Source organism: Ostrea edulis, chromosome 4, assembly GCF_947568905.1.
Source record: "Ostrea edulis chromosome 4, xbOstEdul1.1, whole genome shotgun sequence".
Classification (NCBI taxonomy): Eukaryota; Metazoa; Mollusca; class Bivalvia; order Ostreida; family Ostreidae; genus Ostrea; species Ostrea edulis.
In genome coordinates this window covers 85,241,121-85,268,899 of record NC_079167.1, presented here as the reverse complement: position 1 = coordinate 85,268,899, position 27,779 = coordinate 85,241,121, and the positions used below count along the sequence as shown (strand labels likewise).

Genomic DNA, 27,779 nt, shown 5'->3' with positions numbered 1-27,779 from the left:
TAATTCCTTATAATTTATTATTTGAAATACATGTTTAATCATGTTTTGGGATGAATTTTTATTAAAAACATCAAGTGTGAATGATTTCACAATTTGTTCAGCCAATCAAATTGCATGTTACAAATGAAATCATCCATAATTTACATCCCATGCCATGATAATTGTTCTTCTCAAACAGATAAATAAACAAGATGAAGATGGATACAATTTCCAGGACCATTTAATGAACAACAAATAACAGAATATAAGCTGACATCCAAATAAGGCACGTTTTCATATGCATGCTAAGTCTTTTGATTCCAATTTACAACAGTGTTTTGGCTTAATGGAGCCCAGCAGGGCAATTCCTGCATGCATACACAGACCCCGTTCCTAAAACTCCAACGTGCAAGGTGCTTGGTCTTATATAAATGATCCTGCCTCATTGAAAAGCTTTCTCCATCCAACATTAGTCTTAATTATATATTGCACCCTCTTGGCCAATTCTTGCTAGGTTTGAAAACTTTATTTTGACTCTGAGCAGTTCCTGACTCCTCATCAAACATCAAAATGTTATGTTAATGATCGAAAAGCAAGAAGGATGGAAAGAGGGAACGATCATCTCAAAACACAATACATAACAATTAACCTCCATATCTATTTATAGAAGTAGTCTCCCTTAGATGTTCTAACAGAACAACGATTAATATTGTCAGTCTCCATAGCTAGTCAATAAAAGCATTCACTTAAAAAAGCAAATTGTACAGGTACATAAACCAAAGTCAAAAAAATCACATAACACAGTCACAAGTCTCGAAGCTGCGTCCCAGAAATTGAGTGGAATGATCTGAAGTAGCCACCATGTAACAATTTACTCCTGTTTAGAAAATTTTTATTCAACATAGCCACACCGGGTGGCTTGAAATACCTTTTATAAATAATTAATGAGGTCAAAATATGTAAAGGAATTTTTTGATAAGTTAAAAATCACTGAGATTAAAAACCAAATTGTAGTCTACAAAATAAATACACACAACTACAAGCTGAAATACAGTCCAGAGCAGCACGCGTGCGTTATTGTTTGTTATATATGCCGCATGGCATATACGTCCCCAGTGAGGAATGGTCGTGCTCCAAAAGGTGACTGGCCGATACATGATCTAGTTACCTAGCAACTCAAAATATTACAAGACATGATGGAATATTCACAAACAAAATGAGGAAAAAAAATCAAGGCGCGTAGTAAATTTTTGAAATATTTTGGTTACACTTGCAATTATCAAACAATCAAACAAAAAAAAACCCATATGATGAATAAATTGCTCTACAGTCTGCATTCTGTTGATACATGTATAAATTAAGATTCCCAAAATTAAGGCTTTGGCAAGGGGATTACAACTCAAGCATAACTATGATTTATATGCATGCTATTTACATGGTCAACATAAAAAATGTCAGCCATTTTGATCTGGACGGATTGGCATTACGCCAAACAATGGATAGTGAATTGTAATAGGATGGGGGCGCTTCTTTGGCAGGGGACACAACTGGATGTTGACAAGATGATCACAGCTATAAAATGATGATAACAAAATAAATACTCTATATATCATAAATAAGATGGGAGCACTGGGGCAGCCGAATGTGTGATATTCAAAAATTCAAAATGAATACCACATTTGATTGGCACATATTAATGTTAATACAAAAAATGAAGAGCGTGAACATGTTATTAGTAGAAATTGAGAAAAATGACTGACTGAAGGAATGTGGTTTACTATGCAATGAATGGACGGAGCACTTAAATTTCTATTCTCTGAACTCCGCTTAAGTGGTGAACAAGTACAATACTAAACTTTTGACCACACCTGTACTATAATGAATACAGTTGTGTTGCTGATGTTAGCATCTAATACTCTGTAAAATAAAATCAGCATTAAATGTAAAGGGAGATAATACTGCTCAGAGAGGACGGATCACAGAAAAGACAAAGTTTTCCTGGCATCAGGACGGACTTCAAAAATTTGTCAAATTTATAATAAAAAACCAAAAACACAATATATAAAAAACATATGGGACTTTTTGTTCTAACTACTTTCATATTAATAAGTACTGCCCAAGTGTGTCTTACAAAAAAAAACCAAAAAAAAACCGGGTGGATGTTGTACAATGCACATATAGAGTGTTCAAAGTCATGTGACAGTATGTTGTGATAGGGTGACAAGTATGAAACACATAGCACTTCTGTTAAAACCTGGGACGGTAGCGCTTAACACAATAAGTTATTGCCACAATACATAAGTTGCTAAAAACTACGCTTTGTGTAGTGTTAAAAATGTTGATTCTTGTGTAGTCTATGATGATCAGAGGGCGCACCTGCTACGTTTTACACACAGAAAAAACTGTCCCGATTTTGCTGGATTGCGTAACAGACAGTAAAACTATATCACAGATGACAAAGGTCCATTATGCGTCACTAAGTGGTGCCGTCCGCGTAAATAGCAGACATTCGACTGTTGCAGCGATCGATGGCGGTGTGCTGAAGGTACTGCTGTGTCTGTTGCTCCTCGGCTGCGCACGGGAGGGACATGTTAAAATCATCAGGAAGACCCTCGATGCCTGAAACACAATTATAGCATCAGCATCAAAAGAAGCAAAATACCTGTCAAAAACATCTCACGATCCCATATTTTGATTTCTCACTCAATTTTCATTCACACTCCCTCTTCCTTTTCAAATTTATAAAATAACTTTTATTTTCATTTCATAGCAGTATTTCAAATATTGTAGATTACTTATGCAAGTACTTAATTTGGTAAAATGACCATTCAGCTTCGATTTGCCAGAATGAAAAATCCTCAATGCAATACTCCTGAAGGTATTAAATTTAAAAATAGAATGTTGCAAGGAGCATGTGTTTCCTGTAATGGGATCATTTTGTGGTATATATATATATATATATCTATCAAATGACCCTCGCATTACATGCCCCCTCCCCTCTGTTGGAGCTTCTTGAAATCTTCAATCTTCAGTGTTATACGTGTAATGCTTACCTCCTGAGATTCGGTGCATGTTGTCATAGTTTGCTGGGTCATACATATTGTTACGATACTGATACTGTCCATCTGAAAATAAACATAGCTTTGCTTCACTTTAAATTTTTCTTTCAATATACAAAAACATTTAAAAATCACCCTACTGATTTTCTCAACAAAACTTATTTTCGGCAAATTGGTACAAGTGAAGTTAATTAAACCCATTTGCAATGTAAAAATATCTTTTTTCATTTTTTTTTTATTACCACACCTTTCCAACTTTTGTTGCGTACCTTGTTCCTGAATATACTGCTGGTACGCATTGGGGTACATTTGTTGATGCATTTGGGCCCGCATAACAGGGGGCATTCCTGTCCGCATGGGTATAAAGTGTCGACGTGAGGTATTATAGTTCTGGGAAGAGGGAGGGGCTGGTGAAAACGTCCCAAATCTGAAAACACAGCATGTATATATCAATTTCTATCCAATGTCTGTCATATTTAGAAACCTTTATATATGGCACATTGAAGATTTTCATGGGATATCTGTAATGTTTACACATGCTGCCATTATTTTACTTTGACACATAAACTTACCGTTCTTCCTCTACTGCACTGAGTCCACCGGAGGTGTTCAGTGGGCTATTCTGCTGCTGCATCACAGGGCCCGGAGACTGATTGGCTGAGGTATTTCCGCTGTTGTAGTTCACTCCCACTGGAAAATCAACCACAGTCTTGATTAAAACAACAGCTCAATAATTTGTGATTGTCATCAAATCAACCAATCCACATTTTCATACAGAATTATTTTCAGCGTACAAAAGCTGCATTAATCAGCTTTTGGAGATGAAAACATATCTTCTTGGTAGACTGTTCATTAAATTCATTATTCTGTGCCTGTTTAATGTTATAAATGACTTTATAGCTAGACATGCCCAACTGATTTGTGATAATTCAAAATTCTCAAATTTGAAACTGATGGGATATTTCATAAAAGATGGTTCATATAAATGGGTCACACCTGAGTAGGAGAGAAACGAGTGATAGGACTAGGGTTATTCTCATGTCTGTCAACTCTTGTCTAAGTAGAATATCTCCTAATACAAGGAAGCAGCGCTTCAAAAAACCCAGACCTGTTTTTAAAATCCCTAAAATTCTATGTAAATCAAATTGAGATTATAAATCTGAAACAGATATGTAGGTCTACGTCAGAAATAAAACCATCTTAGGTAAAAATAGTAAAATATTTGTGTATCAGCAAAACCAGTAGACTGGAGTTTATAAGTACGAGGGAATGTGTCAACAAAGCCATAACCTACACAGACATTCCTAAAGACCTAATATTGATAAGACTTCCTAAGTCAAGTCTCTAAATTCAATGTCCAATCCATCCTGACCAAATAATTATTTGGATAAAAACACTAATCAAAGTTGCCATTAGCTGAGCAAAGTTTGCCTTTTACTTAAGGGTTCAATCCCATAAATTTAAATCTTTTATTAGTAAAAAAATTCCCTCTAAACCAAATACTCTTTTGAAACTAGCTATTTACATCATTATCATAAAAAGAAATCAAAAACATGAAACAGCATAAAAATATGTCATGATGTGTAAATAATTGCCACACCAAAAAATCGGTTAGCTGCACAATTGTCAAATCCTTTTTTGTGATTGTATTCATCTGGCATTTAAATGATCAGTATTTCATCAAAAGATTAATAGTGCCTTATCAGTGATCTAGATCAGGGGTGTGGTTGGAACAGCCCGAGGGTGACAATACCGAGAAGATGGGCGAGTCTTAGCATGCCAAACAGAAGACCCTTTAACAAACAACCTGTTTACTGTGTATTGGGCATTACGCTTCAGTGACATTAAACTGCCTTTTCCAATTTATAGTTTAATTTATGATTGACGTCACTTGGTGATTCAGGTATATTTCATGCGCTACACTTAAAAATAAAGTCCTCCTTTGTGGAACAATATATCAATTCCTGAGTCTGGTAATAAACAGCTCAGACTCGAAATTTAAAAAAATATTGTTCATATCATGGCCTCAATTCTTGGAGTAATTTAAATCTGTTGTGTTGTGATACATTAACATAATGTAATGTAACCAAAACTTAAGTGTAAAGAAATCTAGCATCCTGAATATATTTACAACAAAAATGTGGAAATGTTTAAAGAAAAAAAAAAGAAATAAACTTTTTCAACCATAAAATGTGAACCTTTTAATCTTTACACTGATTTTCCTGTGCCCTTGTGTGCCCTAATTAAACGTAAATCCCAGTTACCAAGGATGTTTACTTAAACCAAACTTATTTTACTTGGTAATATAAATCTCCATTATAATGAATTAAATTCAGTGAAATATTCAGGATCTAAGGTACAGTACAGTAAGGAAAAGATGTTACATGGATTTTCATAGCAGTGAAAGGATTTCTGAGAACTAATTAAATTTTTTTCTATGTTGTCAAATCCTTTAGTATTGCACCATTTGAACTGTGTTTTAATCACATCACTGTTTCTATATAACTAAACCTAGCCTGTGTGTTTCTATATAACTAAACCTAGCCTGTGTGTTTCTACATAACTAAACCTAGCCTGTGTGTTTCTACATAACTAGACCTAGCCGGTGTGTTTCTACATAACTAAACCTAGCCTGTGTGTTTCTACATAACTAAACCTGGCCTGTGTGTTTCTACATAACTAAACCTGGCCTGTGTGTTTCTACATAACTAGACCTGGCCTGTGTGTTTCTACATAACTAAACCTAGCCTGCATGTTTCTATATAACTAAACCTAGCCTGTGTGTTTCTATATAACTAAACCTAGCCTGTGTGTTTCTATATAACTAGACCTAGCCTGTGTGTTTCTACATAACTAAACCTAGCATGTGTGTTTCTACATAACTAAACCTGGCCTGTGTGTTTCTATATAACTAAACCTAGCCTGTGTGTTTCTACATAACTAAACCTAGCCTGTGTGTTTCTACATAACTAAACCTAGCCTGTGTGTTTCTACATAACTAAACCTAGCCTGTGTGTTTCTATATAACTAAACCTAGCCTGTGTTTGATTGTTTCTACATAAGTAGACCTGGCCTGCGTGTGTCTCTTTCTACATAGCTAACACTTTTTAACAGCTGTTTAAACCATTTCAGTCAACCACAATATCAAATGTAAAAAAATACTTTTGCTCACATCTGACAACAATGATAAATAATGTAACTCTGTTGATCATCACATTATGAAAGTAAAGAATTGAGCTTATGCTGGGTTGGACGCGACTTTCATTTCTTCCTCCTCCTGCCCATTCTTTTAACCCCTTCTCTTCTATTACTTTTTCTTCTTTTCTCATTCTCTTCTCTGTCACCCTCCTCCTCCTCCAAAGTTTTGCCTTGCTTAAAATCCATTATCTAATTTGAGTCCTCATGACACGTCAAATATTTTACTTTATGTATCAATGAGTGTGCTCAATCTGTACCCGAAGGCCACATCATTAGACACTCACATCCACAGTCTGGGGAGAAGGGGGGTGGGTGGGGGTAGAAAACATGGTTACTCTAATACTAAAAATCACCAGTACAGAGGTCTGTTGTTGAGTTTCAAGTCATCAAATCCCAATGTTCAGTCTACATGAGGTTGGGGTGGGTCTGTATCTCATCTTAGTAGATTTCTGTTTATGGTCTCACTATCAGGAACCTAATTTTTTCAACAGTGACAGACTTTAGCAGTATCAAAGGGCCACTCACCTGAGTAGAGGTCTGTTGTGGGCCCTGTCACTAGGCCCCGCATGTCCACGCTGTCAGGCGGTGTCTGCTGCATTTGCTCGAGCTGCATTTGTTGGACCTGGAGACAGTCATTCAACATAACCCCTCCCATGTCACTCTCTTTCTTTAACTGTTAAAGAAACAACAGTATGTGTAACATGAGTCAATAAACCACATGTGTAACAGGAGTTAAATAAACCACATGTGTAACAGGAGTTAAATAAACCACATGTGTAACAGGAATTAAATAAACCGCATGTGTAACAGGAATTAAATAAACCACATGTGTAACAGGAATTAAATAAACCGCATGTGTAACAGGAGTCAAATAAACCACATGTGTAACAGGAATTAAATAAACCACATGTGTAACAGGAGTTAAATAAACCGCATGTGTAACAGGAATTAAATAAACCGCATGTGTAACAGGAATTAAATAAACCACATGTGTAACAGGAGTTAAATAAACCGCATGTGTAACAGGAGTCAAATAAACCACATGTGTAACAGGAGTCAAATAAACCACATGTGTAACAGGAGTCAAATAAACAGTATGTGTAACAGGAGTCAAATAAACCGCATGTGTAACAGGTGTCAAATAAACCGCATGTTTAACAGGTGTCATATAAACAGTATGTGTAACAGGAGTTAAATAAACCGCATGTGTAACAGGAGTCAAATAAACCGCATGTGTAACAGGAGTTAAATAAACCACATGTGTCGCAGGAATTAAATAAACCGCATGTGTAACAGGAATTAAATAAACCACATGTGTAACAGGAGTCAAATAAACCGCATGTGTAACAGGTGTCAAATAAACCGCATGTGTAACAGGAATTAAATAAACCACATGTGTAACAGGAGTTAAATCACATGTGTAAAAGGGGTTAACTAAACCACATCTGTAACAGGAGTCAAATAGACCGTGTGTAACAGGTGTCATATAAACATTATGTGTAACAGGTGTCAAATAAACTGCATGTGTAACAGGTGTCAAATAAACCGCATGTGTAACAGGGGTTAAAAAAAGCACGTGTTCCTGTAATTACAAATAATAACACAGGAAAACTCAATATAGGACAAGTTCTGCTTTTATCTCTACTCATAACGTGTTTGTTACTTTTACGCAATCAATATATCTAAATTAACCAATGAATGAACCATGCAAAGGCTGGTACAATTGCTACCCTGATAAAGGATATTTGTAAAATGGAAACGACACAAGTTTTTACTTTAAAATATTTTAATATATTTTCCCCTCTATCTTAGTCATACTGGTGAAAGATTGGTCCTTGCTAATCGTGAGCTGTAAATGTAAATTTAAGGGGAAATAAATAGGATTATTTGGGTTATGTACACTTTTAAAACAAGATTGCAGATAAGCTATGTTCTGTTGGTGAAAACTCGATGTTTAAAACTGGCAGAAAAAATGGCGATAAGTCAGATTTCTTGTTGACTTAACACTTGAGATAAGCATGATTTTGCATTTTTCTGCAATGGTAAGGTAATCTAACTACATCAATCCATGTGACAGATAAAAGCTAAATGACAAACAATTAGAAAAACAAGCACCTACAATTTAAAAAAAAAAAAAAATCATGACGTTTTTTGCACATGCCTAAAGAAAGAAAATCATACAAGATTAGAGGTCAACGTATGACAACTTTAGTTAGCAAATACTGTGTCCCTGACCTTGAGGACTGGGAGTTTTAACCATGGCCTAGTTGTCAACAGGAACTTAAAAAGTTTAAAAGTTTGCTTCTCCTTGCTTTTGTCCATTGCACTAGCTCACACCTAAATTAGGGGCAATATTCTTGTGTATTGGTATTTAAAATATCTTTTGTTGAGGAGAACACAGTCAATATACAGCTGAGCTGGGTTCTGAAATCTACAATGTCAACAGAAGAGGCTTGCCACAGTGTACTCAATCCAGGCTTGTTTAGTTGTCCCTGCACTCTATCGCTGATAGGAAATAAAAACCAATCACCTACGTTTCATCTCATGCCTATGTCAACACTGTCAAACTATATTTATACAAAACAGTCATGTGTGCTGACATTCCTGGCTACGGTTGTTCAATGTCAAATAAAAGAGCGAATTAATCGCGAATCCTGCTGGTTTAATAAGGAAATAAATCTAAAAAAAAAATGACTGCAAAAAAAAAAAGACTGCTAAATGTGCATACACATGCATGGCCTGTAGACTACAATACTCACATGAAAAAAATATGCGTACACATTTCAAAACTTTAGTGTAATCTATCTTGCATTCAACAGAGCTAAAGTTAAATGATATTTGTGTAAATCTGAATTAAGAATTCCTAATTGTCATTTTATAAGATGATGAAGTAAAAAAAAAAAAAAAAAAAAAAAAAGGCAATTACTGGAAATGAGGTCAAAGACAAAATATGTCAACCATTTCACAGGATCAGAAGCACATTTACAAAACTAGGACATCTCAGCACCGTTAAAAGCGGACATCTCAGCACCGTTAAGAGCGGACATCTCAGCACCGCTAAGAACGGACATCTCAGCACCGTTAAGAACAGACATCTCAGCACCGTTAAGAACGGACATCTCAGCACCGTTAAGAGCCAGTCTGTAGTACACATGAATCACTGTGATTTCATTTCATGATGGTCAATCAGAACGATTCAGTAGAAGAACCAATAGTGCCTACTTAGTTTTTATCTGAAGTAATCACTTCCTGGCAAGAAATTGGTGGAAGGCTTAAATTATCTGTCTGTAAAATGTTGTGATCTGGTAAATAAATAATACTGTATCCTGTATAAGTGAAGGGCATCTATACAAGCAAAACACACAATGAGCCTCACAGTAATACAATCAGCCAAACATCAATACTTCTTTTGTAGGGCTCTAGCTTTTCATTCATTTTTCAAATGTTTTGGTCTTTCCTTGAATATTTCATCCTGCAAACCTCTTTCTGCACGAATATCCGTTCCAACTCAAACCAGATTTCTCAATAGCACAGAAATCAGAGTGGTTAGACGCTAGCATTAACTCTGGTTTCATTGCTAGATCACATGATCCTTTTGTTTTGGTATATTTTTGTAAATTTGGGATCAACAAAATGTGAACAACATTGAACCAATTCCACTGACCTTTTTCTTGACAGATCCGTCCTTTTGATTGTGATTTTTAACATGCTTGCGTAGTGAGCTTGGATCTGTGTACCTCTTCGTACAGCCAGCAACTTGACAAGCATAAGGTTTCTAAAGAGAAAAAAAAGCAGGAATTGGAACACATTCTTCTGAAGTTTTACATCAGCAAAACAACCAAATACAGTGATTAACTGTCGTCTGTAACAATATAGCCATGTTGTTTCTGGTGTACAGTGTCAATATTTGATTTCCATTCATTTTAGAAGACTTTTAGTTCTGTGTAAGGAATGTAGCCCTTTCATAAAAGTACATAAAAATACTGGAGAATATATCTATGTTATAAACACATAATTCTAAAACTAGGTTAATCATGGTAAAAAAAAATACAGTATGTTTTTGAAATGAAAACCAAACACCCAAAAGTGAAGTGTTCAGTGAAAAATAAATGTTGGCAGGCAATAATATCCTTTCTTTACAAGAAATGGTGCAAAACTGGTCATGAATACCTTATTATCAATTATTATCAAGTTTTGCTATAAAAGTTTAACAAAAAATGCAGGAGCACCATGTTTGGGCTAAATAGAGCTCTTGTATAATCTTTTATTTGATATAACAAGATGCAAAAATGCAGTTCACATCACATTTTCCGATACGTACTTTATTTGACACAGAGATATGCAGTTCACATCACATTTGCAGTTGTAACAGTAAGGTGCAATTAAATGATATCAAAAGCAGTGTAATTGTTTATTTGCTATTATTCTGAGCATTTTAAAAGTATCATGATACGTATCATATTGTGAGGCAAGCGTATCGTTGCACCCTTAACTAAAACACAATACATGAAGACTAACTTGAAGGTTTGAGACATCGTTGCACCCTTAACTAAAACACAATACATGAAGACTAACTCGAAGGTTTGAGACATCCTCTAACGTCCATGCTTTACTTACTGTGTCAAGGTGCGTACGTTGATGCTTGGCTCGGTCTGAGGAGTTTGAGAATGCCTTGTTACATCCAGCATGTTGACAAATGTAGGGCCGCTCACCCGTATGAGATCGAAGGTGAATTTTAAGGTTCTCCAGTCGTGAAAATGCCTTTGTACAACCTTCAAACTAAAACAAATTTACCAGAAATTAACCGGTGGTTAAGAGAAGTTGCAAACAACCCTGCAACGTTACTCAACAAAACAACCCCTCAACGTTACTCAACAAAACAATCCCTCTAGGGGTCAACATTAACGTTTGTCCGCTTGTCCGGTACCAGTGGAAAAACATTTCGGACAAGTGAATATTGATGGGCACTTGTCCGATTGGACAAGTGCTTTTTTATGTAAAGAAGTCTCCAAACAATTTTGAGAAAATTTTATCGGTAGTTGAGAGTCGGAAGTACATGTGTAATGCATGGAAAATGAACTGCAATCCCAATATCAATCGCTATGTAAACTAGCTGAGTCAAACTCAATCGGGACTGGTGTTCACTTATTGCGTACTACTTTCAATCATCCATGGATCTTACGAAGTCATTGAATCAAGACAGGAAGTCTAGATAAAATTTTGTTTTATGCGTTTGTTGTTTTTATCAAGAGAATAAGATAAAAAAAAATTCAATCAAGCAGGTATAAAAATAAACTATATATTAAGTAAATTAAATACAGTTTTCAAGTTGACAATATTAGATCCTGTTTTGAAATTTTTTCGGACAATTGAAGTTGAAGTTCGGACAAGTAAATATCTTTGTCCCTTGTCCGAATGGACAAGTAGGAAAAAAAGATAATGTTGAGCCCTGCCCTCAACGTTACTCAACAAAACAACCCCTCCACGTTACTCAACAAAACGAATTAGGACCATACTGACAATGAAACAAGTATTAAATATCTTAAGTTGTGAAATTCATTAATTTCTTTGGTACACCTAGATATTACTGACCCAAATATCATTTCTTGAGTCTGACTTATGTACAACATTTTACAGTAATAATTTCATCAAGTTAGGGTCTTGATTTTGTTCAACCCTGCATCTGAATTTGGTACCTATGTCAACAAACCAAATTGTGTCTGGATAGTTTTTTTGTATTGACAATCAACCAAGGTCCATGTACTTTAGAAATAAAAGTGTGCCTGCCAGCAGATTTGGCTGTGAGGATCTATTGTTCAGTTAAAGTTCAAGCCCCCTGATTTAAGAAGGCGGTATTGTTTTGTATTAATCTGATTCACTGCTACACGTTTGGTCCAATGATTTGGATTGTTCAGGTGTCGGATCCCTACTTGTTATCTTCCTTAATTGGATTCTAATTAAAGTGATAACAGATTTATGTTTCTATGTATTTAAAAGTTGGACATGTTTCTTAGTTTCTGATCACCAACACTGGCAATCTTTACATTTTTTTGACTTCAATTCAAGTCTTTCTACAAAACAAAACCTCATTGATAAATCTGTTCACGACTATTCTCAAATTTCTGAAATATTCCAACTCTGGTCTTGCATTCTTTATTTTGATCACTGCTGTTTAATTGGGAGGAGTGTGGTTGAAGGTTAAATTACAGCTGGAACTGTCCTAAAAGGACCAATACTCCAGCAGTGCTCATTCAAATTGGGGCATATTCAATAAACCATATATATTTGAATAACAAATTCACTAATGGCTATGTTGTAATTTACATAGATTTGGACCAGGCAACAATTAGATATTACCCCGGTTGAGATCATGATATACGTAATAAGCAACTCTAGAGTGAAGCATTAGAGCATCTAATCTTTCTTTGTATAAAAGTTATGGCCTGAACACAACTTTACATACAGATGTATGGACAAGGTGATTCTTGTATAGTTCTATTCCAAACATTTCCTTTCAGAGGAAATATAATGAATATAATGAATTTCAAATTTTAAGTACTGAAGTTATTTCTATTTTTATTCCCATCACTGGTCGTAGACAAAATACTGTTATGAAGTCTGACAATAAATCAGAAATTGCTGACAAGTTCTGTGTCTAACCAGAGACCAGCGATTTGCTGGTAAGTTCTGTAGCAGTATTCTTGGCAAGTCCTGTGGTTGGTCAAAGATTTATTATTACCGCTAAGTCCCGTGGCTGACCAGAGACCTGTTATTTCTGGCCAGTCCCCCGTGAATGACCAAAGACCTGTTATTTTTCATTGGTCAGTCCCTCATAAATAACCAGAGACCTGTTATTTTTGGTCAGTCCCCTGACTGGCTGAGACCAGAGACATTACAAGAGACTTATTCCTTGTATAGACTGAGTATGATAGAGAGTGACTTATCCTTGGCATCAGACTTGGATAAACACATCGAGTATTGACAGAAAGAGTGCCGTTATTGATTGTACCTCGAACTCTACATACACCGTCCTAGCATAACGCAGGAATGTAATCTGATGAATAAAGGCTGCATTGATCCCCACCAGGATTACCTAAAGCTTGGCCACTATCACCCTACACAATCAACCCTTCTCACTACTCTTGGCCTTCTCACTACTCTCCCCCTTCTCCTTCTGTATTACTACTCCATGCATCTGTTCTCTTGGTTTAATCAAGCACCTTAATTTTCTCCTTCTAAGGCTGCTTTGAGAAAACCTTTAGACTTGGCATCTCCAAAAGTGCTTTTTAAAAATAAAAATATTTCATTGCATACATACAAATGTATATCATGTTATAAATTACATATAATCGAATTGGATATAAATTCCTAAAAATCACTTTAATTAGAATTGCAATATTAGGTATCATGTACTGTTTTATTTATCATCTTTACCCCAACTCTTGTGTGAAGGTGCACTGCAGAGCCCAGTTTTTGGCATATTCAAACCTTGACATTGTACAGCTGTCAATGTGTATTTGGTGTGTGACTCACATGTTTAGTTTTTCGCTGATATATTTTCCACTTTCAGATTTAAGTTACATGTTAATGACCAAGATTATCGGTCTGATTGAAATCGACCACATTCTGAGTGATCATAACAATGCATGAAATCGGTAACAGTGATTTCATGTCACCATCCATCCAAGCAGAACAAATCTGAAGAAAGTTTACAATGAAGGAATAATTGGGGATTTCGGCTGAAGCGAGCCGCCTCCAGGATCTCGTGAAGACAATGATATACAGTGACAGTCCAAACGGTGCGAATTTCAAAAACACAATACAATCCTAAACAATGCCAACTGTCAAATCAGAACCCAATCCACATATTTCTATGTATTCAATATTTAAAAATAAAACCTCCAGTTTATCTTGACTGATACTCCTTCTCCAATTACTCTTGCAAATTGCGATATTAAACAAATACACCTATTCCCTCTTGATGTTGAATATAGATAGAGTTTAGAAAAGCAAACATCAAGATATAATATATCATTACCTGGTAGCACTGTGTGCCCTTATGCATAATTCTGATCTTTTAGTTTAAAAACAACAAAACATGCATTATACAACCTTCAGTTAATCGTGACTAAGACTTGCACATAGATAAAAACGATTTCAATGAAGTATCTGCTATCAGATGTGATAAATAATTGAGTGCTATTTTGTGGACACATTTTCCTCCTAATATTATAAAAATGCGATACTCACTGTGCATTTGTTGGGCTTTTCCCCTGAGTGCACTCGCATGTGGATGAGGAGTTTGTATCGAGCGTTGAACGGTTTATATCTCCGCTGACAACCGGACCAGAAGCACGTAAAGTCCTCGCCTTTCCGTTGGTCAATGTGAGCCTTCTCCAGGTGCCGTACTAGCTCTTCCTGCTCTTTGAACACCTGATTACAGTCTATCCACTTGCATATATTCTGTTTTTCTCCATTTTCATCCACCTCCCCATCTTCAAGTGGAGGCATGTTGTTGCCAAGGTAACTGTTCTCACTCATTAATTGGTTATTGTTTATCATGTTTGCAGAGTTTGTATTGTGCTGCGCTAGAGGCTGAGGGGGGACTGACATGCATGATGGCGGGGGCATGCTGGATTGCTGGGGTGGAGGAGGCATCATGCTGTGGGGTGCTGGTTGCTGGCTGATGGCCTGATTGTATGTGGGTGGGGGATAGTGGGTTGAGTTGGTGGAGCGAGGTCCTTGATACATTTGCATGTCCTGCATGGCGCGTTGCTCCAGGAAGGGGATCTCACTCTGCTGAACCACCACTTGGTTACTCACAATATCCGGGAATATGTCAGACAGATTCTCATGCAGTCCAACTTCTGTCTCCCTCTTAAAGCCAGAGCCAGAGCTCATTGGAGTTTGATTCATCCGGTTCTTGGAGGAACCTGAACCAGAGTAGGGGCTTCCGGTGCTGCACCTCTGTGTCCAGTGAGCGATGAGATGGGTGAAGTGTCCGGGCTGTTGGCTTGGCTGGGGGGACACGCTTGTGGAGGAACTTCTCGATCCATTGATGTATGCCACCAGAGACGTGGGAGAGGTTCTGATCAGTGAGCACAGATCCATGCCGTCTGATCCAATAGGCGAAATGGACAGGGCCCGTTTGGTACCATGCATCCTGTGTGCAGAGTGTCGTGGGCTAGTGTACATTGACCCAGACGGAGAGGATTCTATGTTCTGGAATGGGGACAGAGACACAGTGGCCGCACTCATCCCCTGGGACATGGAATTTCTGTCAGCCTCACTCCCATGGACAGATCCATGAACAGAGGTTTGATTCTGAATATGGCCCAGTGGTTTGTAGGGGTTCCACTCTTGCTTAGTGACAGGGAGTGGTTCCAGAAACACATGTTTGTCGTTACTTGTCCCGCTGTGATATGGTGCGGTACCGGGCTCCAGTTTAGGGGTCATCTCTCCGTTTCTGGGTGTGACAATGTCGGACACCTCACTAGGTGTGGGGGTGGCGTTCTCTAGTCCCCTGTTAGGAACATGAAGATTTGAATTTTGTTGCTGCATGCACGCAGCATTGTGGCCCATGTTGCTCCTGTCTTTACGTTGATTGATTCCAAAGCACATGGGTCCCATTCCATTGAGATCTACAAATTCAAATATGCACTTTTCATGATCTAAAACAGAGTGATGTCAGGCATATTTCATTCTCTCTTTCTTTGGTACATTTTGTATGGTCTATTGTCTATGGTTTGAATTTTCCAAAATAGCCACATAATTTGAATAATTAGTAAAAAGTTTAGATTGCTACAAATCAGGGTTGTGTATCAAACAAATGGAAAGGGAAATGTAGCATTTGCATGAAGATAATAAGAATGACTGAAAATTGTTATCTACTAATCATTTCTAACAAAATAAGTAACTTGTGACCATGACTTTCATTAATTTCCAAAACATTTGTTAGAAGTTGTCCTTTAATTAGACTGATCCTAACAGGACCAATATCTCCTGCATAGCTCATCCAAAGAGGGGCCTGTTCAAAATACAGTATATTCACACACACTTCTATATTCCCTGCATTACATATTTACAGACCAGACTGATCCTAACTGACCTTGACCTTGGGTCATGACACACCATCTGACCATCAGCAACATTTGTGCTGAGTATGAACTTTTATTTCTCTCCATTCTATACAATTATGACCCATACAAAAAATTTCAAACATATCTTACTGGCCTTGACCCCAGTGAGATGACCTGGGTCAGGGTCACAACACACCATCTGTCCATAAACAATCTAGTGCCTCGGCATTACAAAGTGATGGCTCAAACACTAAACAGACAGGCAGACGGATTTCTATATACCAACCCCTAACCTTTGTTTGTGGGGGCTTCAAAGCCATTCACAAAAATATATAACCCTCACAACTCAGCTAAAATGAAAATTAAATCAAAGGTATATTCTGCACCTTTATCAAAATCAGGAGAAATTCGACGTGGATCAATAACCAAATTTATAATGTATCTCTATCAAACACACTATAATACCAAATCTAGTAGGTTTACAATATTCAAATTAAAACTGACACTTGTGGTGTACATAAAATTTACATGAAAAAGTATCTCCTATCTAATTTATTCCACTGACGTTTTCCTGTAAAACATTACAGGGATATCAAAGGGGTCTGTCACAGATTTAGAAATCTGTCCATTAAAGGAACGGCCGTGCTTCCTAAACTCTCATCTTTATGACTAGGGATAAATGAGGTCTGAAGCTTCAATAGCTCTTGTAACCAAAATGTGTACAAACACTACAAAGAAGTTAAGTTGGGAGAAATGCCAACTTTCTTAGCAGTTCCAAGGCCTGATATGGCAAGTCTGTGGAATTGTCAACGACGTCACTTGCTTGTTATGGGGTAATTCATTTCTATACATACCCAGCACATCCTGTTTATGCCTCACGTACAGAAATTATAAAGACTATAAGGCCCCAATTCATCCTGCAGTGAGATTTGAGTTCTATCGAATTGGTCTACTTTATGGACAAATTCAGTGTGAATAGGAAATATTTTTTCTGAATTACCCAAACAAGTCTGATATTGTTGGTATGACTTTAAATTAAAAAACAAGATTTTTTAATGAATTGGGGCGACCTATGAAATATAAAGAGTACCATGTCTCATTCTAATTTATCAAACTCTTTTTTGCATTCGCTATCTACCAATATAAAATGGAGGAAATAGCATATTTATGGCACTTCAGGCTGGCGATATATGGGCCTTCACATAATTGGATGCTCTTTGGATCCTTGTCATTCTTCAGATAAGACGATATGAATATAGGGCACCCAACACACAGCAATTGTTCAATAGCCAAAACTCCTCCAAATGTGTTTCATTTTATAAAATTAACAAATCTCAAAAAAAGAAAAGAAAAGAGGATTGAAAACCTCTCATCACTTCCAATGCATTACAGTCTGGATTTGAGTTTAAAAAGTTTTTGTATTGGAGGGTCTTTTATAAATATGAAAAAACAGGCTCTCTGATCATGGATCAATTTTTTACTGGTGAACAAAACTCACAAAATGGTTGATATTTTTTTTTACACTGGTGTACAAAACTCACAAATGCTTGATATTTCGAGAATAATTGACAAGCTTTTGACAAGGTAGAAAGTTTGTTTACTGCAACAGAGTAAACCAAAGTGATACACTCATCCACATAAACTGTCAGGTAGAGGAATTTATTTGGAACTACTAATCATGCTAATTTCGATTGATCAATTAATGATAGTAAGAACTCACCAGTTTTGTTTCCATAGCGATAGTAGTTGTTGACTTGATTCGGGTGGGGGATGCGTGGAGTCGTCTGGCTGCATGGCTTGCCTTGCTGTACGATGCGTGGGGTGACAGACAATGCTGGGAGTTGGACTTTGTCCTGATTACTCGGGACAGGTGTGTTTCCGTTTGACCGGGGCACAGGGGTATCCGCCTGTATCCTCAATGTAGGAATGGCACCGCTACTCTGCAACGAATGTCGTCCATGCTGTCCTCCAATGTTTGATTTTAGCCCGTTCATTGTTCTGCAAATAACAATTTACAAATGAATCGTTAACATAAAGTATATGTTTGATTTTCACCCATACGCTGTTTTACCAATTATTAATACAACAAAGTTTTCATGTTTAATGATTAATGTGTATATGAATCAACACTTTGTTCTGTAGTGAATCAGAAGTTTAAATGAGGGGGAGTCACACACCCCATGAAAACAAAATTAAATGGGGATCTATCTTAATCTTAATCTACTAAAAAAAGAAAGTGTGCGTGCAAGTTTTTTGATTAAACAATATCATGAAATCATCTTGACTAATACTCGATATGTGCCGATGGGTGCAACAACTGAACTTATCCTGTGGAGAGTGGACATCATACATTTTGTTTTCGATTCCTCAAAAAAGATTTACCCTCCCCAAATTACAAACTGATGCTTTAAAGAAATTCATTATGCATGTTTTGATATATTTATGTACCATACTAAATTAATCCTGATAAGTAAATTGATTGCTCACTGTATGAAACCTCAACAATGAGGTCCAGTTCAGTTTCATGCCAATGAAAATTTTCTCCAAACTGAAAACTTCCAAATTTCATAAACTTTGAATGTATACATGACATTCAAAATATATAAGATCCAATTCTAGAATATATCATATGTAATTCTAATGAGAAACATGATGAGCCTGGGAAACATTATGCCCCAAGCATGTTAATGTTCAGTTAAATTGTGACAATTTGACCTTGACCTCAACAAATGATCTTGACTTTTATCAGTCACATACAGAACCAAAAACAAATAGAATATGATTATTTCATATTGCATCTGAGAAAAAGACGCGAAAAATGACAAATCTGTACTAAACCAATGAAAGAAGAAAAAATGGTTAATACTTATTGCATATCTTGTAGAGGAGAGGAGTTTCTGAGCTTGTTATAATAAATGAGGCAATAACAACACAGAGTTCATTTCTACATATACAATGAACCCAAATATGAAAACAATGTCAATCTTCCATTACAGGGGTATTACAACTGTGTATTACATAAATCAATTCAAATCAATTCCTATCTTGCTATTTCTTTGGAATTCCTTTCTTAAAAAAGCAATATGGGCCAAGTAAAACTTTCACGATTCAGACAGAAAATTGTTGACTATACAAATGATATAGTTGTAATAGACTTAAACACGACATAGTTGTTTGACTAGACCTGACCTAGATCAGACATGATAATCATTATTAAGACCTAACAGAGTTATAATTAAAACTAAGAAATGACATATAGCTATATAATTGACTACATAATAGATTTGAAATATTATTTAGACTGAATAATGACACATCAAATAGAACAGTAAAACACACTTTATATTTCATACGCACATTTTGTACATACAAAAAATTTGAATTTAGTCATCATTATTGGTCAATAGGGAATGAAAGATGTTATTTAGTTATAGCAGGGGAATCACTCATATACTGCATAATAAGGAGTGTATTCTCTGCTAAATCTATTAAAATTAACATCCAAAAATGTGTAGACTATAATAATTTTCTAATATCATTTACCATAGAATAGAAAGAATATGATTTATTTCCAAATTAGGGCCCTCTCGGGCATACAGAATACACGATTGTTAACATTTCAATATGCAATGTTTATTTTTTTTAAAAATGATGATAAAAAGAAAAGAACAAAACAAGAGCAAAATTATGCACGATTAGTATGAGAAATGTTCATACATGAGACATTTTGAACATGATAATACTTATTTGTATTTATTTACCCAATAATCTTTAAAGCGCGTTGTAAATTAAGCTTTTGATGATCAAATTCTATAGCAAATGTTATTTATTCATATTTGTGTAAAGATTGTTATATCTACAATGTTTATATGCATTTTTCAGTTATAATCCGTAGAATGCATTACCTATTGCAGTATTATTTTACAGGTGACAAATTATTTGCACACTCAATACGTACACAATTTTTCCACAGTTTTATCATTATTTTTCGGTCAACAAAAGAATTCTTCTTTGTTCAAGACAGCACAAAAATACTACATCTCACATTACTTTCGATATTCTTGAGCAAAAATAAGGAATCTATTGTTTCTTGACAAAGTGTGTATTGCTACAAAACGCGCCGTGTCGTCGATCGGGGTACCGTTATAACTCCGCCCCCTCTTACGTCACACGTCATCAGAACACAAATAATAAATGATTAAATTTGTAATTAATACTTAATATCATTTTATTATATTTATAAGTATATATATAATATGATAAAATGTATATTTTCCCTCTTGTTACAGAATCAAAACAACACACATTAATTTCTGCAATACACAACCATGTCACACACAGGTACCCGTCGTTCAGGTGGCCTGCGCTTCAAACAAAATTAGACCAAATTTTATCACTTAATTATGATGATTGTCTCTAAAACTTACCTATATCATTTAATGTATACAAGTTATCCACATTTCCGTCTTAATCATAGTAAATTCAACGTTTAAAACTGGAAAAAAATATCCACGGGACGAAAGTTGTCAAGTTTTTGGGTACAGTGTATAAAAATGGCGGATCTGTGGTTTCTAGATCCCCATGCAGGTAACAATTCACTTCCCTTGAACAATTTTAAATGTCAAACTTTTTTAATTCGGTGTACGAAGTTCCCCACATAAATGTGTCTTTGTTAAATAAAGAGAAGTTCCGAGTATTTTATGTATAAAAACAAAGTGCTAATGCAATCAGTTCCAAAAATTTACAATAATAATAATTATGCCTAGGCCTAATAAAAAAAAAAATTAAAAAAAAATCCTAAATTGCTGGAAATCGAGAAGTAACAGGCCTAGTACTTACATTCATTATTCTTCAAATGAACTTTGGATAAACTGATATACTTTAAACAGAGAAAGTCAAATTTATGAAGAGTGACAACTTTTTCTTCTTTTTCTTTTCTTTTTATTGTGTAAAATTTATAAAAAGCAATTTATTCAAATACTGGGGGGCGCGGTGGTGTCTCGATTGAGAATTTGACTGCTCAATAGAGAATAGGGAAGGGTATCGTGAACTGCTAATCTTGCTGGAGTTTTTCTGATTTTATATAGAATCTATTTTCAGCAATATTTGACGAGCCATCGATACACTGGGAAGGACAACTCTTGCAAAACTTCAAACAGAGTTATTGTTCCTTGACGTAATTTTTTCAACACATTTAAAGTAGCTCCATCCTCATGTGACTTATCAATATTGATGGTTAAAAGTGGAAGAACTTTATTAATTTCCACTCAATATAGTTTAATTTAATTAATAACCAAAGAAAATGTATATGTTGCCACCTTTTTAAAGATGTCAGACATACAAAAACAGAAGTATACATCAACATCAGAAAATCACACATTTTCATTAAACAGAATAATAAAAATACACAAAAACTTGATGAAATGACAAAATTTGAATATCAACAGTTTTTTAACAAGAGGCCCATGGGCCACATCGCTCACCTGAGTCACCTTGGCCCATATCTGAAGACTTTCCATATATATTTGCATGTAAAACCTTAGTCTCTATTATGGCACAAACTACCCTTTGCAAACTTGAATTTACACTATGTCAGAAAGCTTTCATGTAAATGTCAACTTCTTTGGCCCAATGGTTCTTGAGAAGAAGAATTTTAAAGCTTTTTCCTATATTTGTATGTAAAATTTTGACCCCCCACTTGTGGCCCCATCCTATCCCCCCCCCCAGGGGCATGATTTGAACAGACTTGAATCTGCACTATGTCAGAAAGTTTTCTTGTAAATATCAGCTTTTCTGACTCAGTGGTTATTGAGAAAAAGATTTTAACTATATATTTGTATGTAAAACTTTGATCCCCCTTGTGGCCCCATCCTACCCCGGGGGGCCATGATTTGAACAAACTTGAATCTGCACTATGTCAGAAAGTTTTCATGTAAAAATCATCTTTTCTGGCTCAGAGGTTCTTGAGAAGAAGATTTTTCCTATATATTTGTATGTAAAACTTTGATCCCCTATTGTGGCCCCATCCAACCCCCGGGGCCCATGATTTGAACAAACTTGAATCTGCATTATGTCAGGAAGCTTTCATGTAAATCTCAGCTTTTCTGGCTCAGTGGTTCTTGAGAAGAAGATTTTTAAGGTTTTTCCCTATATATTTGTGTGCTAAACTTTGATCCCCCCTTGGGGCCCCATCCTATCCCCAGGGGCCATGATTTGAACAAACTTGAATCTGCACTATGTCAGAAAGTTTTCATGTAAAAATCAGCTTTTCTGACTCAGTGGTTCTTGAGAAGAAGATTTTTAAAGTTTTTCCTATATATTTGTATGTAAAACTTTAATCCCCTATTGTGGCCCCATCCAACTCCCGGGTGCCATGATTTGAACAAACTTGAATCTGCACTATGTCAGAAAGGTTTCATGTAAAAATCAGCTTTTCTGGCTCAGTGGTTCTTGAGAAGATTTTTAAAGTTTTTCCTATATATTTGTATGTAAAACTTTGATCCCCTATTGTGGCCCCATCCAACCCCCGGGGCCCATGATTTGAAAAAAACTTGAATCTGCATTATGTCAGGAAGCTTTCTTGTAAAAATCAGCTTTTCTGGCTCAGTGGTTCTTGAGAAGAAGATTTTTAAAGATTTTTCCTATATATTTGTATGTAAAACTTTGATCCTCCCTTGTGGCCCCATCCTACCACAGGGGGCCATGATTTGAACAAACTTGAATCTGCAATATGTCAGGAAGCTTTCAGGTAAATTTCAGCTCTTCTGGCCCAGTGGTTCTTGAGAAGAAGATTTTTAAATGACCCCACCCTATTTTTGCATTTTTGTGATTATCTCCCCTTTGAAAGGGACATGGCCCTTCATTTGAACAAACTTGAAAGCCCTTCACCCAAGGATGCTCTTGGCCATGTTTAGTTGAAATTGGCCCAGTGGTTCTGGAGAAGAAGTCGAAAATGTGAAAAGTTTAACAGACAGACAGACAGACGGACAGACAGACAGACGACGGACAAAAAGCGATCAGAAAAGCTCACTTGAGCTAAAAACTGCTAATTCATAAATATGCATAGATTAATTGCAGATATTAGGGAAACCAATGTATAATAGACACACAGTAGAGGAAATTCCAGCATAGGAGTTATTGCCCTTGATAACATTTTTAAAATCATAAATAATTGATTATCTATAGAAAATATAAACTTTTTCAGTATTTTAAATAGTTTACCAGATTTTTTATTACATCCAGTGAATAAAATTCCTCAGAAAGATATATTTCTATCATGCGCAAAGTTTGAATTATTAAGATTTTTGCAAAAACCTGACATTACATGAGGATCGATCAACCTTAATCTACGACGTCACAATGCACCCACAAAATTCTTATAGATTTTTTTTTCCTAATTCACAATCCAAAACAGCCAAAGTTGTGAGTTTCATTACAACTGTGACAGGATGGGAGAAAATGGCATGGACCAGACCAGGATTTGAACCCAGGCCCACTGCATCTCTAGTCAAGTGCTCTACTAACAGAGCTATCTGCCCACCAGTGATCAAACCTGTCTCACCACCACATTCTTCCCTTCCATCTTGAATCGAACTCCTGTATTACTAGTCAGGTGCTCTAACTTTGAGAGACATCCAGGCTGATATCCAGTCCATATATCCCAAACCACTAAAAAGACATCAATCCAGGAACTTTATTCCCTGGCAGGCATTTTCACTTGTCAGTTCCAGGGGCTCATGGTCTATGGAACCAAATGTAACAGGAAGGGAGAAAATGCAACACACCAGATTCAAACCCTGAAGTCCCCAGAATCTCTAGTCATTAGTACTCTTAACCAACTGAGGTCAGTAATCGAAACCCATCTAACCGTCAAACAGTAATCAAGAAAAGACATATACTGAAGGACAGAATAACAATTAATAGATCACACACATTATACTTTAAGAATATTGTTATTTCAGACACAAATGAAAGGTGAAGATAACGAACAGTGGTCAATCTCATAACTCCTATAAGGAATACAAAATTGAGAGTTGGACTAACACAGAACCCTGGATATACATGTACCAGAGGTAGGACCAGGTGCCTAGGAGGAGTAAGCATCCTCTGTTGACCGGTCACAATCACCGTCAGCCCTATATCTTGATCGGGAAAACGGAGTAATCCGTAGTCAAAATCAATGTGCCAAGAATGCCTAACAGTCGGTATGAAACAGACAGCATTTGACCCAATGATTGATTCATCATTGATGTTTTCCACCACACTCCACAAATTTTCAGTTATCTGTTGGCGCCCAGTTTTTATTGGTGGAAGAGAGAACCCAGATACAAAGTACCTGGGAAGAGACCACCAACCTTCTGAAAGTAAACTGGGAAACTTTCTCACTTACCGGCACGAGTGGGATTCGAACCCACGCCGACCAGAAGTGAGAGGCCGTGTGATTTTGAATGCAGTGCTCTAACCACTTGGCCACGGAGGCCCTTGATAGGTTGCATTGGCAAACTAGATCGTTATAACGACCACAGAATTTGCGAAATTGAAACCCCTGTAATATCAATTTGTTTGTCAGTAGTTTACCTCAATTTTAAAACTGATCATACGCAGAACAAGGTATTGCATATCCCATCAATTCAATGAGAGATATAAACACCATATGCAGGTGATAATGGAATATTGCTACATAAATATGGGAGATGATGATGGAGAACCTGATTGTATTGATTGATTGATTGTATCTTGCTTAACGTCTCTCTCCAGAATTTTTCACTCATATGGAGATGTCACCAAGACCGGCGAAGGGCTTCAAATTTAGGCCTTTGTTCGGCGCTCACGGCCTTTGAGAAGTGAGGGTTCTTTAGCGTGCCACACCTACTGCGGCAAGGGACATCTGTTTTTAAGGTCATCTCTGAGGACCCGTGACATTCGCACCTATGCCAAGCGTTTGGCAATGGAACTGTCACTACCTGTTTTAACGACTTGGGTCTGTCGCGGCTGGGATTCAAACCCCGGCCTTCCGCACATGGGGTGAACGCTCTAACCTCTAGGCCACCACGGTGGTGGAGAAGATGAAATCATATCCCATTTGTCATAAAGTTGAGTCGCTAGTTTGCTGTTAATATTTATTTTCAGTAAAATATATAAGTACGAAGCAGATATGGAGGACTGTGGTGTCTTTTATTTTGAGTTCACAAGGATATATCGAATCGACATATGAACGAAATTATTGTTAATAGATAAAGCATCATCGATATGTCTAAATGTTGAAGGCCATACCAAGAGATTTTTTCTTCTCATGTAGAAGCTTTTGAATAAACTCTGCTTCATAAGAATATAAAAACAGGTCAGCTAACAAAGGAACACAATTCGTGCCCATGGGAATTCCAACAGACTTTTGGAAAACTTGAGCACCAAAGACTATGAAGATATTGTCAATGAGAAATTCCAGCATATTTTTTTATTTCAACTTCAGAGTACTTGTGTGTAGAATCAGTGGTGTTTAACAATGTGATTTTTTGGATGATTGATCACTAGATATGAAGATTTCCTTTTTCCATTTTTGTTGAAGAAGCAGCTGTCCATGATGTTAAAAGGTCTAGTCTTTGATTTATCATGAGGAATGGTCATGTAAAGTGTTGAAAAGTCATTCATTTTGATGTTGTTGATCTCAGAAGAGTTTTGCGATTTCAAATTTCCTAAAAGTTCTTAAGATTTATTTAGAATCCACATTTCATTTACACCACTTCTGGTATATGTTGTGGCATAGTACATTTGAAGTTTCTCCTTCACAGCAGTTAATATTTTCAAGAAGAGCAAAGATAGGGCTTGGTAGAACATTTACTGGATCCAGCAATGCATCTTTCTTTGTAAGGGTTTTTGTGAAGTTTAGGAATCCACTATAGATATGGTAACTCATATTCATCCATCCCATTGACTGGAATATGGAATGTGTCTAAAACTGAAGCATGTGTGAAACTACTACATATATAATGATTATATTGTCTTTAAAATCTAAACAAAGAGTTGAGGAAGTCTTTGTATTCAAAGTTCAGTACAACAAATCAAAGAATCGCATAAGTCATTTTCATTACTAATTGGATCTGTTTTGGTTTCCTTCCTTAGAATCAAGTTCAATCACAAAAAATTAAAACTAAATTATGATTTTACTTAGCAGACACTAGAACAACAATAACAAATGCAATGACAAAACCTCAACTGGGCAAAATTCCATAAGGATAATGAATTAAGAAATAAAACACTGCATGATATGATAATAAAAAAAATCAACAATGAGATCACAAACACAAATAAACCCTAATAATTAGCTCCATCTTCCATAGAAGCAGACTGACTGGCTAACTAAAATTCTATTGTTCTCTGACATGGCCCACAACTACTGAACCTTGCAATCACAATTTTCTTCCTTAGCAAAAGTCACAGAGACACTATTGCCAAAAGTCATTAAAAACATGTACACATGTAAACTTAATCACACAAAGAACCCTACCCAGGAACCAAGTGGATAGCTGAACAATTAATTCTGCTGCTTTCTGACAGTCCCTAGACTTCCCTCACCTTCACATTTTCTCTCAGAGATATATTGGTGTGGCTGTACATGTATTTCGTTATACCATTTGCCCAAGTTTAAATTGGCTGAAAGTTGTAACTCTGATTGGTTAAAATACTGTAATCTGATTGGCTAATCAATACACCTACCTACATTTAATACAATGAGTACATTTCTCTTCTTAGGATATCAAAGATTTCATCTATACTGTATTAGATTTAAGGCGAATGCCCGTCATGTTTCATACCACTTGTTATGGCATTCTTTACCTGCTGACCACGATGGTGTAGATGTATAGTGCAGACTGCCCAGTAGGGGATTACTCTGCTTACCTGATGAAGATATAGGGCTCATGGTGGGTGTGACTGGTCAACATAGAATGTTTACTCCTCCTAAAGGCAATTGATCCCATCTCTGGTGTTTCCAGAGATCTGTGTTTGCCATACTCTTAATTTTGTATTCTTTGTGGTTTTTATGAGATTGATCTTCAATTTTGCATCTAGCACATTGCTGTTCCTAACTGGGTGTCGCGGAAAGACAGAAGAATGGACAAGGGTAAAACTTTGTGGCTGGGGCATGAAAAGATTTTTGAAATATTGTTTCTCTTTTTCATTACTTTGCTAAACTTTGGACCCCAATTGTGGCCTTTAAAAGCCCCGGGGGCTTGATTTGAATAAACTTGAATAAATAATATATAAGGAACTTGTCTATCAAGTCTATCCACACTTTAACAGCCGACTGGTTTACACTATGCTAAGTTAACTTGGATACTTAACCAGAATTACCAAATCCCAAAGTAATTAATGTGCATCAGGTGCAATCCTCAAGTGGATTTACAACTTACCCAGAATTACCCAATCCCACAGTATTTAATGTGCAGCAGGTGCAATTCTCAAGTGG

General features: G+C 36.3%; 1 protein-coding gene across 2 annotated transcripts; it reads right to left on the bottom strand.

Annotated features, from left to right (window-relative positions):
• Positions 1-202: 202 nt before the first annotated feature.
• On the bottom strand, positions 203-21,128 carry LOC125667898 (zinc finger protein GLIS3-like). Of its 2 annotated transcripts, XM_048901575.2 has the most exons (10): positions 20,743-21,118; positions 18,036-18,313; positions 14,487-15,877; positions 10,854-11,015; positions 9,901-10,011; positions 6,762-6,909; positions 3,611-3,728; positions 3,308-3,465; positions 3,033-3,104; positions 203-2,598 (listed from the first exon to the last, which is right to left on the bottom strand). In XM_048901575.2, exons 2-10 carry the CDS (start codon positions 18,307-18,309, stop codon positions 2,456-2,458), a joined length of 2,577 nt encoding a protein of 858 aa, XP_048757532.1. In that variant the 5' UTR covers positions 18,310-18,313; positions 20,743-21,118; the 3' UTR covers positions 203-2,455. The 2 variants fall into 2 exon arrangements, with proteins under 2 accessions (XP_048757532.1, XP_056020019.1); XM_056164044.1 differs by having other exon boundaries at positions 3,033-3,465; positions 20,743-21,128.
• Between the last annotated feature and the right edge of the window lie 6,651 nt (positions 21,129-27,779).

What these genes read in the sequence shown, in the direction of transcription:
- LOC125667898 (XM_056164044.1), bottom strand. Translation starts at nt 18,309, where the DNA reads ATGAACGGGCTAAAATCAAACATTGGAGGACAGCATGGACGACATTCG. An exon ending in AACGTACGCACCTTGACACA is followed by an intron (nt 10,012 to 10,853) that starts GTAAGTAAAGCA and finishes TTTTCTCTTTAG; the next exon opens with AAACCTTATGCTTGTCAAGT. An exon ending in AGTGCAGTAGAGGAAGAACG is followed by an intron (nt 3,466 to 3,610) that starts GTAAGTTTATGT and finishes CTGTGTTTTCAG; the next exon opens with ATTTGGGACGTTTTCACCAG.